Below are 15,650 nucleotides of genomic sequence, written 5' to 3' on the forward strand. Positions count from 1 at the left end.
GTCCCTCCGTTCTTAAATATAAGTCTTTCTACAGGTTTCACTAATGAACTAAGTATGAATGTATATAGACATATTTTAAAATGTAGATTCACTCATTTTACTTCGTATGTAGACCTCTAGTGAAATCTCTTAAAAGATTTATATTTAGGAACGGAAGGAGTAGTATATTATGAATGAAGCGACGTCCTTCTTTTCATGAAAATTGAGATGTACGTCATCTCACTTCTTGTGATTTTATATTTCAATGCTATGAACCGAAGCAGACCAAAAATTATGCCTGCGGTTAACAGTGGCAGCAGTGGCGAAGCCAGCTCAATGTGATAGCCTGGGCAACATATGAAGGCTCTTAATGGCCGACCGCTATTTTGTGATTTGCCCATAAAAAGCTGAATTTTCTTCATCCTTGCCATTATTTAAGGAAGAGATTGCAAGCTGAGCCTGGGCAACTGCCCAGGTAGCTGGGCGGTGGCTCCGCCACTGAGTGGCAGCACTATCGCACGTGAGCAATGCTACACGTACAGGAATTTTACATGAAAGTTACGGGATGAGGAGATTACAGGGTTCATGGCAGTTTCTAATTGGTCATTAGTAGAGGCATGGGCCCATTCCGTTGAAATCAGGGGGACATGTTTAAAAAGTTTGGAAGGAACCTGTAGAATTTCGGTAAAAGCATGTATGTGTAGCATTTTTGATCGCACTGTCATTGGTGGCCAGAGAAGCGGCTTTCCACCAGCAGTGCATAATCACCCCGTTAATTACGTGGTGTACCCGCACTAGTTACAGCGGCAAAGCGAGTACATGGATCAGCGCAGGTTTCCGTGCAACCCGAATGAATCGCAGCAAATTTTGCCTGCTCGGGACGGGACCATTGATGGCCGGCTTAACTACACCGGCAAAATGCCAACCCAGCAGCTCCGGCTCCACCGCCGCCGCCCCAGATGAACTGGAAAAATCAAAATGTTAACCGACGGCCCAGATGCGGTTTGACCTCGCAGTAATGGCGCCGTTGCATTAACATTTCTGACTAACCATAGTGAAAACAGTAGAGTACAGTGCAGAATAACGGTGGCCAGGCCCAGGAGTAAATGCAGCAGTGGAGTAGTAAGCTGGTAAACTTCTGGATTCCGAATCACCTGGTCCATGCAAATTTTGAATCTGTGTGGTCACATGAATGAACGCTACTCTGGTTCGACTCAGTGCTGCAGCCATCAGCAAGCTTCCGCATCTTTCTGCAGGATGACGGGAGAAAAACCCGTGTTGATCTGCATCTTTTCACAGCCGGGAGTCAAGAGATTCAGCTCAGATGCGCTGCCGGACTGGACAGCAGATGCGTGCGTGGCTGGCCTCGCACGAGGGAAAGCGACGCTGCCAAATTTCCGGAAGCTGCCGACCGACGGAGGACTGCGGTGGCGCATCGGCAGCGGCAGCAACGCTCACATGTGCGATCACGCGCCGACAGGCCAAACAAATCCCGCTTTCCAACTGCGCGGCGCCTCCCTTGCCCCGCATCCGAATCGCCATGATTGATTGGTGATCCACATCGGAAAGAAGAATCCATGATTGATGATGCATCCAATCTGCTGCCATGCAAGAGTCACCGGCGATCTGAAACGATTTGTTCGCCAGGTCAACGCGGCAGCAGAGTTGATGGAGCTGGTCTGGAACGATTTGCTTCCGAGAGGTCTGATGGGTTTTACAGGTTTCTTCTCGCCGCTGCGAATTTGCAATCAGTGGCAATCTACAAGGACGGAGGAAGAAGAAGAGATTCTTATAACTAACTGAACAAAAGAACGAATTTGTTTCCCTTTTTTTCTCTTTCGTTGGGGTTTGATATTGATCAGATCGACAATGGCGATGCTGGTCACGGGCAGTCGCCGACTCTGTTGGACTGCTGCCGGCCGCCGACGACCCAGAGCAGGGTTCGCCGCGCGAACGACGGCCGCTCCTCCGCGAGCGACGACACCACGCTGTTGCCGCCGCCGCTGCCCGTCTCCACGTCGCCCCAGTCCGCCTCGCTCCCGCTCTTCCGCTCGCCCCCTCCTTCCTCCTCGCCGTCCTTGCCGCTCCTCATCGGCCAGCGGAACGACACCGTGCGCCTCCCGCCCGCGTCGGGGTCCCCTTTCCTGGACGACGCCGGCGGCACCATCCAGATCTTGGACTCGGAGAAGCTGTCCTTTGTGAGCTTCGCCGCGGCGGGCAGGTCGGGAGGCTGCTGCTTCTGCTTTGTCGTCGCCGGGATCACCGGGTAGCGGAGCGAGGAAGATTCGCCGCGGCGCTTGGACGCGCCGAACTCGCACTCCGACATGGCGCCGCCGCCGCGGCGTGCCCTGGAGAACGCGGGCCGCTTCTTCTCGGGCGGCGGCTTGGCGATGGCCACGCGGAGCGACGCGTGCTCCTCCATGACGTACTCGTACGAGCCCATGGAGTGGCACCGCCTCTGCCCGAGCCCTGCCTCGGCGTCGGCATTGGCGTTGCTGCTGCTGGTGCCCGCTCCGTCCGTTTCGCCGGTGCGGGCGACGGCGTCGGCCTCCACGCACATGAACTTGCCCAGCTTCACCTCGACCACCTCCTCCGCCCCGTCGAGTCCCGGGACGCGCACGGCCGCGCCGCTCGGCTCGCCGTCGGCGTGCGTGGCGGAGCCGGCCAGGTCGCGGGGGCTGTCGGCGGACTCGAGCACCATGAGGACGGGGCTGCAGGTGGGCGAGAGGTCGCCGGCGGCGAGGAGGCTCCGGCGGCAGAGCGGGCATGTGGAGTGCGAGAGCAGCCAGGTGTCGATGCACTCGAGGTGGAACGCGTGGCTGCACTTGGGCAGAAGCCTGAGCTGGTCGTCGGGCGCGAACTCGCAGAGGCACACCGCGCAGTCGAACGGGTCCTTGCCGCCGCCGCCAGCGTCTCCGGCGCCGACGACGACGTTGCGGTAGAGGAAGACCGGGAGCGCGTCGATGAAGGCCTGGTCGACGCCGGCGTCGTGGAGGTGGAAGAGCTGCTGCAGCTGGCCCTGGAACGCCGTGACGCTCTCGGCGTCGTCCCGTGCGGCCCGCCTCCGTCGCCGGAGCCGCAGCAGGTGGCGCGCCAGCAGGTGCAGCAGGCCGCAGACGAAGAAGACGATCGCCAGCACCGCCACGATGAAGAGGATGCTGGGGCTGATCTTGGTCTCCACCGTCTCCAGCGCCGACGACCCCGTCCCCGACGGCGCCGTCCACGATGAGTTGCTCATCGATACGACAGCCCTGTTTTTCCGGCACCAACCAGCCTTGCCTGGCGGCGAGCACGGATCAAAGCGCGAGCTTGGGTGCGCGATCGGGCCAAGAAAAGTGGAGCGTCGGCATGTGGTTGCTTGCTACGGCCTACGGGTGGGTGGAGGATCTTGGCATGGCCGGCTGGACGATGGGGGGAGATGGAGGTACTACTTGCGGGATTAGGGGAGGGAAGCTTTGCGTGGGAGGTGGAGGGGAGAATAAATTGCGGCAGAGAAGAGAGGAGAGAGCGACCGACGGAGGGAGATTATATTAGCGTGTGGGCTGTAAATTAGTGGGGGAATTAAAGCGGCATTAGGTGCGGGTTAGGACATGCAGTTAAGCATCACTGTTGCTACTGAGCTCACCGTTGCAGACGGCCACTGGTTCAGAGAAAAACAAAGGGGGTGGCGACATCGCTTTGTGGAGAGAGAGGGGGGTTGTGGTCGTTGATCTGCCAAAAGGTGTGTGCGACCGGGCGAGGCGGCGGCCTGATCTGCCATTGTTTTTGCTGCTTCCGTCGGTGTCGTCGTGTGTGCTTGTTTCTTGCCCTTCTTGAACAGGTGGATCAGGATCAACTTATAAATAGAGCACTGTAGTGCTGGTGATGGAATTGAGTATTGACTTTTTGCGGGATTGGTTTAGTTCTCCCTTTGTCTCAAAATCATTGTATTTAAATATAAATGCATCTAATCATGTTTTAATATTTTGATACATCCATTTCTATACAAACCTTAAACAAGAATTTGAAGACAGAAGGACTAATATACTAAATGGTGTGTGCAATGCGTGCTGTGCCTACCAAGTACTCCCTCCGTTTTTAAATATAAGTCTTTTAAGAGGTTTCACTACGGATCTACATACGGAGCAAAACGAATGAATCTACACTTTATAGTATGTCTATATGCATCCGTATATAGTTAATTAGTAAAACCTGTGAAAAGACTTATATTTAGGAACGGAGGGAGTAACGTATAGTACTGTACGGTACTCTACTTAGCAGCTGTAGTTTTGTGTATGATACGATACGGTGTCCGTTGGGCTGGGCTGTCTTAGGCAGAGGCTCTGTTGACCTGCATTATGAATTGCTCCCACTTGGTTGATGACTTGCAGGTACATTCGTACACAATTTCATTTTTTTGCGCTTTAACGCAAATGATGGGAATCAAAGGCCAAGTTGCGGTATTATTGATTGGACGTGGTTAGCGAGCGCCAGTACGCTTGTTCTCGTGCGCGAACACACTCTTAAAAAAAGAAAGGAACCTATACATGTCGGTGAGAACAGACTAGAAAGGAGAGACCACGTGTATTTAATAATGTTTTAAAAAATTTAAAAAATCATAACTTTTGATTTGAGTGTCGGAATTTAGATGCGTTTTTATTATTGGGTTTGTCGCGATGATCAAAACTAAATCTCATATGAAAAGGTTTCGACGAATTTTTTTCCGGGCAACTTTGTGTGCTATAGTCAAGCAACTCCTTTTCCTCCTAGTATAACTACCAATCAGTGAAGGATTCTTGTAAATTAGTTATCATAACTACCAGTTGACTAGATTCATCTCTAAAAGCTTTACATATTAATCAATGATATTGATAATGTTTTTGTTCACGAGGATTGGGTACATGGTTTAGACAAATTGTATGGTTGATTGTCGGCAACTAGATATATGGTTTTAGACAATTCTACAGTTGATTGTGAGTAACTGGATACATGATTTTAGGTAACATTATGGTTGATTGTATTCGACTGTGATACCTAAACCACTCAAACTCGCTTTATAATTTAGATCCGCTTTCACCATTGAGTTTTTCATAACAAGTTCTTCAAAACTAGATCTCGTGTGGATTGGTTTTAGCAAACTTTTTTGGGGCAACTTTGCGTGCAACGGAGCAACTCCTTCTTTTTGTTCTATTGGGACTACCTATGAGGTTGGTTTGTGTAAAAACGATAAAATCACACAAAATATTAGGTGTCTTTAGTGTTACATACAAACAACTTCGATGCACTATATGTACCTATGAATTTGGTAACACTATCGCAACTTGCTTATTATAGTTGCTCAGTTGTCTACAATTGACCCTGAGTTGCCTATAAATAATATGAAACTGACTGTCGTTGGTAATTAATTGCCTACCATTTGCTTTTTTAATTGCCTAACTTTGTAAGTTAGTTGCCGACAATATTATAAAAAATAATGATACAAAACTTCATAATATTGTAGGTAACAAATGTGCAAAGTTAGGCAATCGAGTCGCAATGGTAGGCAACTAAATATCGATAGCAAACAACTGGACATCCATACGAGGCAATTTCAAAGTCTTTGTGGGCAACTGAGAGTCAACCGTAGGCGCCTCATGTTTTGTATAATTTTATTGTTTTTACACAAACAAATCTAACAGGCAAACCTACTTGGTTAAAAAGAAGGAGTTGCTTCCCTATAGCAATGGAGTTTTCTCTGTTGCACGCAAAGTTGCCTTAAAAAAAGAAGTTTATCAAAACATGTACATATGAGATTCAGTTTTGATGCATTCGTCGCGAGAATTTTAACACTTGATTCAAAAGATATAACTTTTAAAAAAAAATTAATCAATTATGCTGAAGGAGAGAATTAATCGCGTGAAGGTTTCTTTTTAGGTTCAAATCGCGTGCGTTCGTGACATTAAAAAGTGCAGCTGCACTAGGCTATCGATTTGCATGAGATGATGCGTATGCTTGCGCCTCCACAAGGCCTTTTAGGCCCTGTTTCTTTGAAAAGTCTTAGGACTTTTTTTAGTCCCAACTAAAAAGTCTCTAGTCCCTATCCGTTTTTTTTCCAAGGACTAAACATGGACTAGAGGTCATTAAATGGCATACAAAAAGACCATGTTACCCCTAGTAATATACTAGAAGTTATTAAATGACATGCTAAAAGTAGGGCACTGTTGAAAAAAGTCCCAAAAAAGTCCCAAAAAGTCCCTCCCATAGGGACTTCTTCCTTTAGTCCCAAATACCATCTTTTAGTCCCTAAAAGTCTCTCCTGTTTCTTTCACATGGGACTAAGGCCCTGTTTGAAACCACCCAGATTATATAATCCAGTTTTTATAATCTATTATGTCTCCAAACAGGACAGCTTATGGTGTAGATTATAAAAACTAGATGGATAGATTATTAAAAACTCATAATCTACTCTATACCAGCTAAAATCAGATTATAGATTGCTAATGACCCATTACCGTTATAAAGTTGGAGATAATTACATTCCAACCACCGCCATCCTTCTTTTTTTTTTTTAAAAAACAGAGGGCAGACAAGTCATTATGCAATGTAAAACCTTTATTACAGTTCATATAATGTGGTCTCCAAACATGTTCATTTAGATTATTTTTATAAACCAGATTATATAAGATATCTTCATAATCCAAATTATCATAATCTATTATGATTCCAAATAGAGCCTAAAAAGACTTCTTTAATCCCTACATCAAAAAGTCTTTTGAAAGAAACACCCCTTATGACGCGGTAGGACCGACCCAGAAGCTAGCGCCATTGAGGAGTCTCCCCTGCGAACGTCCATGCAATGCAATGCACCGCGTGTGACGTGTCCATCGCCATAAAACGCCCGCGGTCCGTCCAGTCAATCGCAGCATCTCGCGGAGTCAAACGCACTGTCAATTATCTACGGAGGAAAGCGGGCGCGCGGAGACCGGAGCGACGTCGGGTTTGGGCCTATGTACCATCTTCTTCCGTACTCCCGTAGCGACCGACGGCGAAGCAAGGCCGGCAGCAGCAGGGCCCCGGCATGACTGACGGCGAACCGTGGCCGGATCCGCCGCGAACGCCGACGGGGCAGCGGCGGGACGGAAGCAAAGCACGCACGTGAAAACACATGCTCGTATACAGCTCGCCACCGTACGTGTCGTCTGCCGAAACTGCTCTAATAACCCCAAGTAGGCTCAGTAACCAAGTACGGCTGATTAACAGAACCCGGGGCAGCCGCCGGTCGGCCACGGCCGGCAGTGCCGGACGGGCAGGCGGTGTCCCGTCGGTGCACGGCCAGCGCGCGTCGCCTGCCTGCCTTGGATGGCGCAGGTGCGATTGCCACTTCGAGGTATCAGCTGGCGAGCCTCCCCGGGCCGGGCGCGCACGGAGCGGGAGAGTTTGACATCCGAGGCCGAGGCCATGGCGATCGGTGCGCCCGTCCATGGCGGGCCCTTCCTAAGTCTTCTCTTCCGTGCTCCTCGCCCGGTCGGCCGGCCTCGGCTTCTCTGCCCCGCCACCCATGCGTGCGGTCTCGGGGAACGGGACCCGTGTTCCGCTCGATCGGTCAACGTTAATTGTTGCTGCTTATGATGACTGTGTTGTTAATCAATATCAACTGGAAGAACTGCGCTCACCACACTTGCTCTGAGATTCGAGCTAATCAGCTTAGTGGCAATTGCCATTACAAACGTGAACTGATGAAAGGCTTCCTGAAGATAAAGGCCCTGCTTTGTTCGAGACTTTTTTTAAGTCCCAACTAAAAAATCTCTATTCTCTACCCGTTTGTTTTTATGGATTAAACATGGATTAGAGATCATTAAATGATATATAAAGAAAGCATGTTATCCCTAATTATTTATTAAAAGTTATTAAATGACATGCTAAAAATAGGTGCACCGTTGAAAAATGTGCCCAAAAAGTCTCCAAAAGACCCTTTCATAGGAATATCTTCTTTTAGTCCGAAATACCCCTTTTTAGTCCTTAAAAGTTCCTCCTGTTTGTTTCACATGAGACTAAAAGGAACTTAGTCCCTACATCAAAAAGTCCCTCAAAACAAACAACCCCAAAGGGCATGAGCCAGTAAGTTTTCTCTAGCAAAAGCAGCCTTGTTTAGTACTACTACTGTAGTCTCCATCAGGATTCTCTCCTGCTCCGTCATTCGAAAGCTTCGCTCAACCTTTTTGCTTGTCAAAAAGTTTTCAATCTATTCATTTTTAGTCATGACAATACCACAAACATTTAAAATAATACAAAATACATCCAAAACCGTATAAACACATAGCGACAACTATAAGCGTTGAAACAAACCGAAGACTCGCCGACCTTTCATCGAAGCCAGGCAACACTTGTTGTAATACTTGAAGAGCGGAAGTCCTATTCTACTCATAAACTCAAATGAATCGGGACGAACAATAAAAAAACACAATGTTCTTATTGGCAAACATCGACAAATATTTTATATGCCTGACAAAATTTATCTTGAAATGGCATTCTTGAAGGTCATGGCAGAAAACAAAAACAACACTCTACAACGCTTTCAAAAGTAGCAGTTTGAAAGCATCCTTTTTTGCCACGATTTTAACGAATGTCCTTTCATGATAAAAAAAAAGAATCAAGCACATAAGATATTCGTTAATGTTTAGCAAGAAAAAATATATTATTATTATTACATTTTTTTATTGTGATGTGCATCCCACCTAAGAGCAAGTATAATAATAGCATGGTTAATAATATAAGAAATTTTCTAACACGGGTTGTTGTCATGTTATTTATAGCCTGTCTTATAGTCACCGTCTATAATAGTTAGTCGGTCACAAGAAGAAATATCATATACTATCATACCTTGGCATCATGGTCACCTCACTTATTGGCATGTTTGACACATACTGATACACACTCTAACATGATACAATATCATATAATCATGCTTGATCCTCTCTTTCTCATTTGATTGTGTGCCAAGTTAGCAAAATACGATGGGAAGTGAGAAGTGAGAAACTATGGCGGGAAAAAGCGTTGCCGCCTGGTCCAATAACAAGAAGTCAGAAGCGTGAAGCCATTTTTTTACTTTGTTATTCTGGTCCCAAAAATTCATAACTGCACACCAAAAGATAAATGTATGCACCTATCAGCTTTGCAAAAGCCGACTAAGACTAATTGATCACGACAAAACCAATTAGTAGGGCTTTGGCAAAGCTGACTCAAGCTTTGTAATGCCTATCGGCTAGGCAAAGCCGACACGGGCCTAATCGGCATTGGCAAAGCCGACTCGAGCCAGTCGGTTTTGGTTACACCGACGCTGTATTATTTTTCAAAATATACTAAATGACATAATATTTATATAACTTAATAAAAGAATGTATTTTTTTAAGAAAATAGCCCCTAAGTTACTCCCCACTACGGATAGTTTTAGAGGGTGTTTATTTAAAGGGACTTTTTAGTTCATTAGGGACTAAAATGGTCTCTTTTAGTTTCATCTAAACCAAACATGATGGACTTTTAGGGACTAAAAGTGGGCATTTGGGACTAAAGAAAGAAAACCCTGAGGTAGAGTATTTTTGGGACTTTTTCCAAGAGTACCCTGTCTATTAACATGTCATTTAATAACCTCTAGTTCATTACTAGGGGTAACATGGTCTTTGAGCATGTCATTTAAACCTCTAATCTATATTTAGTTTCTGGAATCAAACAGGCAGGGACTAGGGACTTTTTAGTTGTGACTAAAAAAAGTCTTAGAACTTTTTAACCAAACAAGGCCTTATATCTGAAATTGTGTTCCTTGCGTAGTCGCTCCAGCATGCCACTGTTTAGAATGCAGCGAGTTTCCTTCCCTGCGTTATGTAGGAGTATCTCATTGACCTCCCCGCCCCCGTTCAGACAAAACGCAATACACGGTTTAGAGCAAGTATAATAAGGTACATCAGGGAAGGGAATCAAGCCGCAGGCTGTAAGGATTAAAATATTATATTTTTGCTGAGTTGGATGAGAGAGAAAAGAAAAGAAGGAAAGCGGGCTGCAGATAAACAGTCGACTGTAGCACGGGCTCCAAGAAACATTACGATGATGTAAGGTGGATCATGTATTAATAAAGTAATACTTTTTAACAACTTAATACTATATGTGTTAATTGTGAGGTGTGCTTCGGTACAACCCCCTCCCTCATAAAACGTATAAAGGAATATCCACCTTGTACACTATAGATCGTCATACGTATACTATATGAGGTGGCCATACGTACGCGGCCTATAGTGTATAATACGAGGTGGATATACATTCTTCTTTATACATTTTGTGGGGGAGGGGTTGTACCAAAGCAAAAGTGGTTAATTGTTAGGTCGACTATATATAACACGATAACTCTTTATAGCCATCAGTTGGCTATACTATTAGCTATGTTCTTAGCTGCACAGCCCTGTGATTCCCGACGGCGTTTTCTTCATCTTCGATCTGCACCGTGGCAGCCTGACACGCAAAGATCACTGCCCAGGAAGCAGTAGCAGGAAGAACAAAGGCACGTGAATCCCGTGGCAGATTTTTCAAATCCGGATGCTTGCTGCGACACGGTGGCCGTGGCAGTGTCGACGGTGACGGGTTGGGGCTTTGGGTTGGCTTTGCTACGTTTATATTTTCTTCGAACATGGCCTTTTATGGCGCGGCAGGACCCAGAATGAGGCCAGCGCCATCGAACTCCCCTTGCCCGTGCACCCACCGCCGCGTCCATCGCCGTCAAACGCCCACGGTCCGTCCCGTCTTGCAGAGTCGCCGAGTCAAACGCACGGTCATCAATTATCTAATGAGGAAATCGGGCGCGCCGGAGACCGGGGCGGCGTCGGCTTCGGTCCTACAAGCTTCTTCGTACTACCGTAGCGACCGACGGTGAAGCAGGCCCCGGCGTGATGGCGAACCGTGGCCGAATCCACCACGTACGCCGACGAGGTAGCAGCGGCACGAAAGCAACCACGCATGCACATGCACATGCTCCGTATACACGTCGCCACAGTACGCGCGCGTGCCAGAATCACTCTGACCAGCAGTATACTTGAAGGGCCATCCCAACGCGGCAAAGAAGGAAGGAGATAAGCGGATTTTGAAATCCAGATGCTTGCTGTGCTGCGATGGCGCGCGGTACTGACGGTGACGGGTCAGGGTTACCGTTGACTTTGCCAGGCATATTTCTTCTTCTCCACAAGACAAGGCATTTTATGGTGCGGCAGGACCGGCCCAGAAGCTAGCCTAGCCAGCGAGTCTTGCTAGCTAGCGCCATCACCATAAAACGGCCGGCGGCACGTCCCGTGAGTACTACGCTATACTCGTCACTAGTTTCACAGTCCAAGTGTCAAACGCACGGTCAAATTCTGAACTAGTACAGCATGGAAGAAAGCGAGCAAGCGGGGGCAAAATTGATAAAAATGACCCCTGGGAAAAGAACTCACGGAGTGACCTCTCAGGAAAAATATGTCACGCGGCTAACTTTTTTGTGTGGCGCCCGACACTTAGGCGCCACACTACACTGTGTGACGTCTAGCCGTTCGACGCCACACCCCCCGACCACCTGGCAGATAGGGCCCATCCCCCGGGCCGTGTGACACCTAAGCCCCAGGCGTCACACATTGTAATGTGTGGCGTCGAGCGCTTAGGCGCCACACAATGACTAAACAGGCACGGGCCAGCCCCCCTCCCCACCCCCTCCTCATTCCCCTCCCCCAGCCCCCTCTCCCAGCCATGGGCCCCTCTTCAAATCCTTCTCTAAATCACCAAATCTGAAGGTTTCGACCGGGCATTTGTTGTCCAATCACTCCCCTAAGGTAATCCCACCTCTCCCCTCATTCTCATCCAAAGAAAAATCTTTTGTGGTCTTTTTTTTTTGCAAATTTGAGGAAACCCTAGTTTTTCATGAAATGTGTGATGTATATGATATTGTTGTATTTGTTTGTATGTTAGGATAAGGGGTATGATGGGGTTAGGATTAGGGTTGTTTGGATGTTTGCATTATGGTTGTTTTAGGGTTAGGCTAGGGTTAGGCTATGGTTAGGCTAGGGTTAGGGATGTTTGGTTGTGTTAGGGTTATGATGGGGTTAGGGTTATGGTTGTTTGGAAGTTAGGCTAGGGTTATTGTAATTGTATGATTGCTTATAAAAAAAGTTCTATGTTTTGTTGTTTAGGGATGGGAAGAACATGTGTTTATGTTCATCACGTGGACAAGGATGCCTTTTTAAAAGGCAATATTGATCCGGACCCGGATGAGCTTGACATGATGTTCGATTTGTGTCCTAGCTATGGTGAATTGTTGGAACAAGTCCGAAAGGATTTGAATTGGATGGACCTTAGTGATGTAGTTGAGTTTGATGGTAGGCATAATGTGGGATTCGGAATGCACATTCGTTGGAAGACCATGCGTGTCAACTCCGAGCAACGTTGGCTTGCATACAAGGATATGGTGGCCGAATCACTAGACAAGGCTCTAGAGTTATTTGCCATCAAAACAAATGTTCCTAACTTGTTGGATTTGAACCGGGTTGCCTCTCCGATTGTTGAAGCTATTCCTGCACCCATCAACGAAGAGGCCAACATTGAACCTCTTTCTTGTGTCGATGAGGCAACGAAGAGGTCAACATTGAACATGAACCATTGGTAGAGGCTAATGATGAGCACGATGATGATGAGAATGATGGTAATGTTCTTCATGACAACAATCTTGGTGATTTGGACAAATATAATTTGCAAGAGACAATGGACCATTCTATTTCGTACTCACGTGGCTATGCCTCTGAGTCTGACGATGAGGGTCCCGATGAAGAAGTTGCGGTGGTAGTGTTCTCAAGTTAGGCTGGATGACGGAGGAAGTCAGTCCAATGCCTCCTTTTATAGACTGGAAAGGAGACGTCGAAATATTGGCGGGAACGGAGGAGGGAAAGGTGGCGGGAAAGGAGACGTGGAAATATTGGCGGGAACGGAGGAGGGATAGGTGGCGGGAAAGAAGACATGGAAATATTGGCGGGAACGGAGGAGGGAAAGGTGGCGGGAAAGAAGACGTGGAAATTTTGGCGGGAACGGAGGAGGGAAAGGTGGCGGGAAAGGGTGTGCTCAAAATTTGGGGGGAACGGAGGAGGGAAAGGTGGCGGGAAAGAGTGTGCTCAAAGGTTCGAGCAGGTTTTCACATGTGTGGCGCCTAAGCCTTGGGCGTTGCACATATCGGCGCCACACATTTGAAAACCCGCTGGAAGCTGAATTTTGACAGCAATACAACATTTGTTGCCGCCATCCCTCGGAATCAGTGCTCATACAAAGAGGCTTTCCCTCAATCGGAAGTGCGGTGATCATGGAAACATCTTCAAGGGTAAGTGTCATCTCTCCGGTCCGGAGGTGAAAACTATGTGTCTCCGGCCTCCAACGATCAGTAAGTGTTGTGACTGCCACAGCGTTCAGATTGGGCGTTGACCGACTCACAAGCTGAATGAATGGAAGGAGTCCTGTCATCTCGATGTATGGGGTGTACCGCTCATCGTACTGCATTACAGACGATGCCCCATGAGACCGGATCTTCAAGGGCGTAAGCTCCTGCAAACAGATAGGAGTAAGTGATATCAAGTGCTTATTACATTTTCAAGTGCTTATTAAATACATGTTTTTTATCATATGATCTACTTACCATTTTCTTCTCCGACATGAAATAGGCCCGGTGTTCAACGTCATAAACATCATTCAGAAGCCACACCATCCTACAAATTACAAAAAAATACTCATATTCAAAAAATTACTCATCTACTAATCCACTCATCTACATATTATTCAAATCCTAAGAACTCATATGAATCTACTCATATCCTAACTACTCAAATCCTAAGAACTCATATGAATCTACTCATATCCTAAGTACTCAAATCCTAAGAACTCATATGAATCTACTCATATCCTAACTACTCAAATCCTAAGATCTCATATGAATCTACTCATATACTAACTACTAAAATCCTAAGAACTAATATCCTAACTACTCATATCAATCTAGTCATATACTAACTATTAATACTAACTACTAATATGAATCTACTCATATCCTAACTAGTCAAATCCTAAGAACTCATATCCTAACTAGTCAAATCCTAAGAATTCATATCCTAACTACTCAAATCAATCTACTCAACAGAAACATATTCCACTTGGATAGAAAGATGGGAAACGAAAAAGATTACCTAGTAGCCAACCTTGGGGGATCAATTCAAGAAAGAAATCACCAGATATGAAGGAGATGGGGGAGGGGATTAGCGATTGGAAGAGAGCCAGCCGTTCCTGTTTCTGTTTGAATGAGGGAGGGGAATGGGGAGGGGGTGGGAAGGGGGGCTGGCCTGTGGCTGTATAAATCATTGTGTGGCGCCTAAGCGCTCGGCGCCACACATTACAATGTATGACGCTTGAGGCTTAGGCGTCACACGGTCTGGGGGTGGGCCCTCTCTGCCAGTTGGTCGGGGGTTGTGGCGCCGAACGGCTAGGCGTCACACAGTGTAGTGTGACGCCTAGGTGTCGGGTGCCACACAAAAGAGTCAGCCGGGTGACATATTTTCCCCGAGGGGTCACTCCGTGAGTTCTTTCCCCCCGGGGTCATTTTTGTCAATTTTGCCACACCGGCTGGCTTTGGTCGTCGTCGTCCTACTAGCTTCTTTGTACCGTTGCGACTGATGGTGAAGCATGGCCGGCATCAGGCCCTGTGCCTGATAGTGAGGCAATGGCCAAAGACACGTACGCCGACGGGCAAGCAGAAGCAGTAGCACGAAAGCAATACGCAAGAGCACTGCTCCTCTTAGGTACGTACGTATGTCATATACTCCATCCGTTCTTAAATAATATAAGATCTTTTAAAGATTTTATTATGAATTACATATGAAGTAAAATAAATAAATGTACATTCTAACAGATGTTCATATACATCTAACATATGTTAATTGCATACGAATCTTTAAAAAGTCTTATATTTAGTAAGAGAGAAAGTACTTCTCCGATGGCAAAGTAGTGCATGCCTGAATATGCGGAAAATCAAGTTAATATGAGCTCATTTAGAGCAACTCCCGACCAAAATTGCTCCAATCGGTGGAGGCCGTGCGCACGTACTGCCACCATCAACGGACGGGCAGGGATCGCGCACTGCTCGCTCTCTGCCGCGGAGGCACAGCCAGCGCGTGTTGCCTGCCTCGATCACGTGGTCGGTGCAAGTGCGAGTGACACTACTTCGGGTTAGAGCAACTCCAACACAATATACGGGTCAATATGACGGACCAAACGGACGCGACATGTGATCCGTCGGCGGCACAGTTTCACATTATTTATCACCTTCTCCCACCGGTCGTCCGTAAGTGTACAAATCCTAGGCCGGAAGTGTCAAGAAGATGCAGCCGGCGGGCGGTCTCGGACCTAGGGTTTTTCCCCTAGGTCTTGAACCTAGGGTTTTCCAGTCCTCCGGCGGCGAGACTGCCGTGAGTTCCCCTGGGACTCGATCGGCGGCTTGACGATCGACTGAGTGTTTCCTACGTGCTCGCGGTTCTTCCTTCCCTCGGCAGTCCTCCAGGCGACCGGGGTGAGTAGACACCCGCGATCATGGCTGCTCAAGGGTGGGGTTCTGGATCGGGTTCCCAAAGGCAGGAGGATGATACGAGTAAGCTTTTGGAAAGACTACATCTGGA

The 15,650-nt window shown here is 47.3% G+C and overlaps 1 protein-coding gene across 1 annotated transcript; it reads right to left on the minus strand.

Annotated features, from left to right (window-relative positions):
- Positions 1-982: 982 nt before the first annotated feature.
- LOC123404469 (RING-H2 finger protein ATL13-like) lies at positions 983-3,868 on the minus strand. Its single transcript, XM_045098399.1, has one exon. The coding sequence runs from the start codon at positions 3,215-3,217 to the stop codon at positions 1,862-1,864; it is 1,356 nt and encodes a 451-aa protein (XP_044954334.1). The 5' UTR covers positions 3,218-3,868; the 3' UTR covers positions 983-1,861.
- Between the last annotated feature and the right edge of the window lie 11,782 nt (positions 3,869-15,650).

The sequence above is a fragment of the Hordeum vulgare genome, chromosome 6H (assembly GCF_904849725.1).
Source record: "Hordeum vulgare subsp. vulgare chromosome 6H, MorexV3_pseudomolecules_assembly, whole genome shotgun sequence".
In the NCBI taxonomy this organism is placed as follows: domain Eukaryota; kingdom Viridiplantae; phylum Streptophyta; class Magnoliopsida; order Poales; family Poaceae; genus Hordeum; species Hordeum vulgare.

Excerpts from the sequence above, each read along its gene's own strand:
- LOC123404469 (XM_045098399.1), bottom strand. The coding sequence starts at position 3,217 with ATGAGCAACTCATCGTGGACGGCGCCGTCGGGGACGGGGTCGTCGGCG.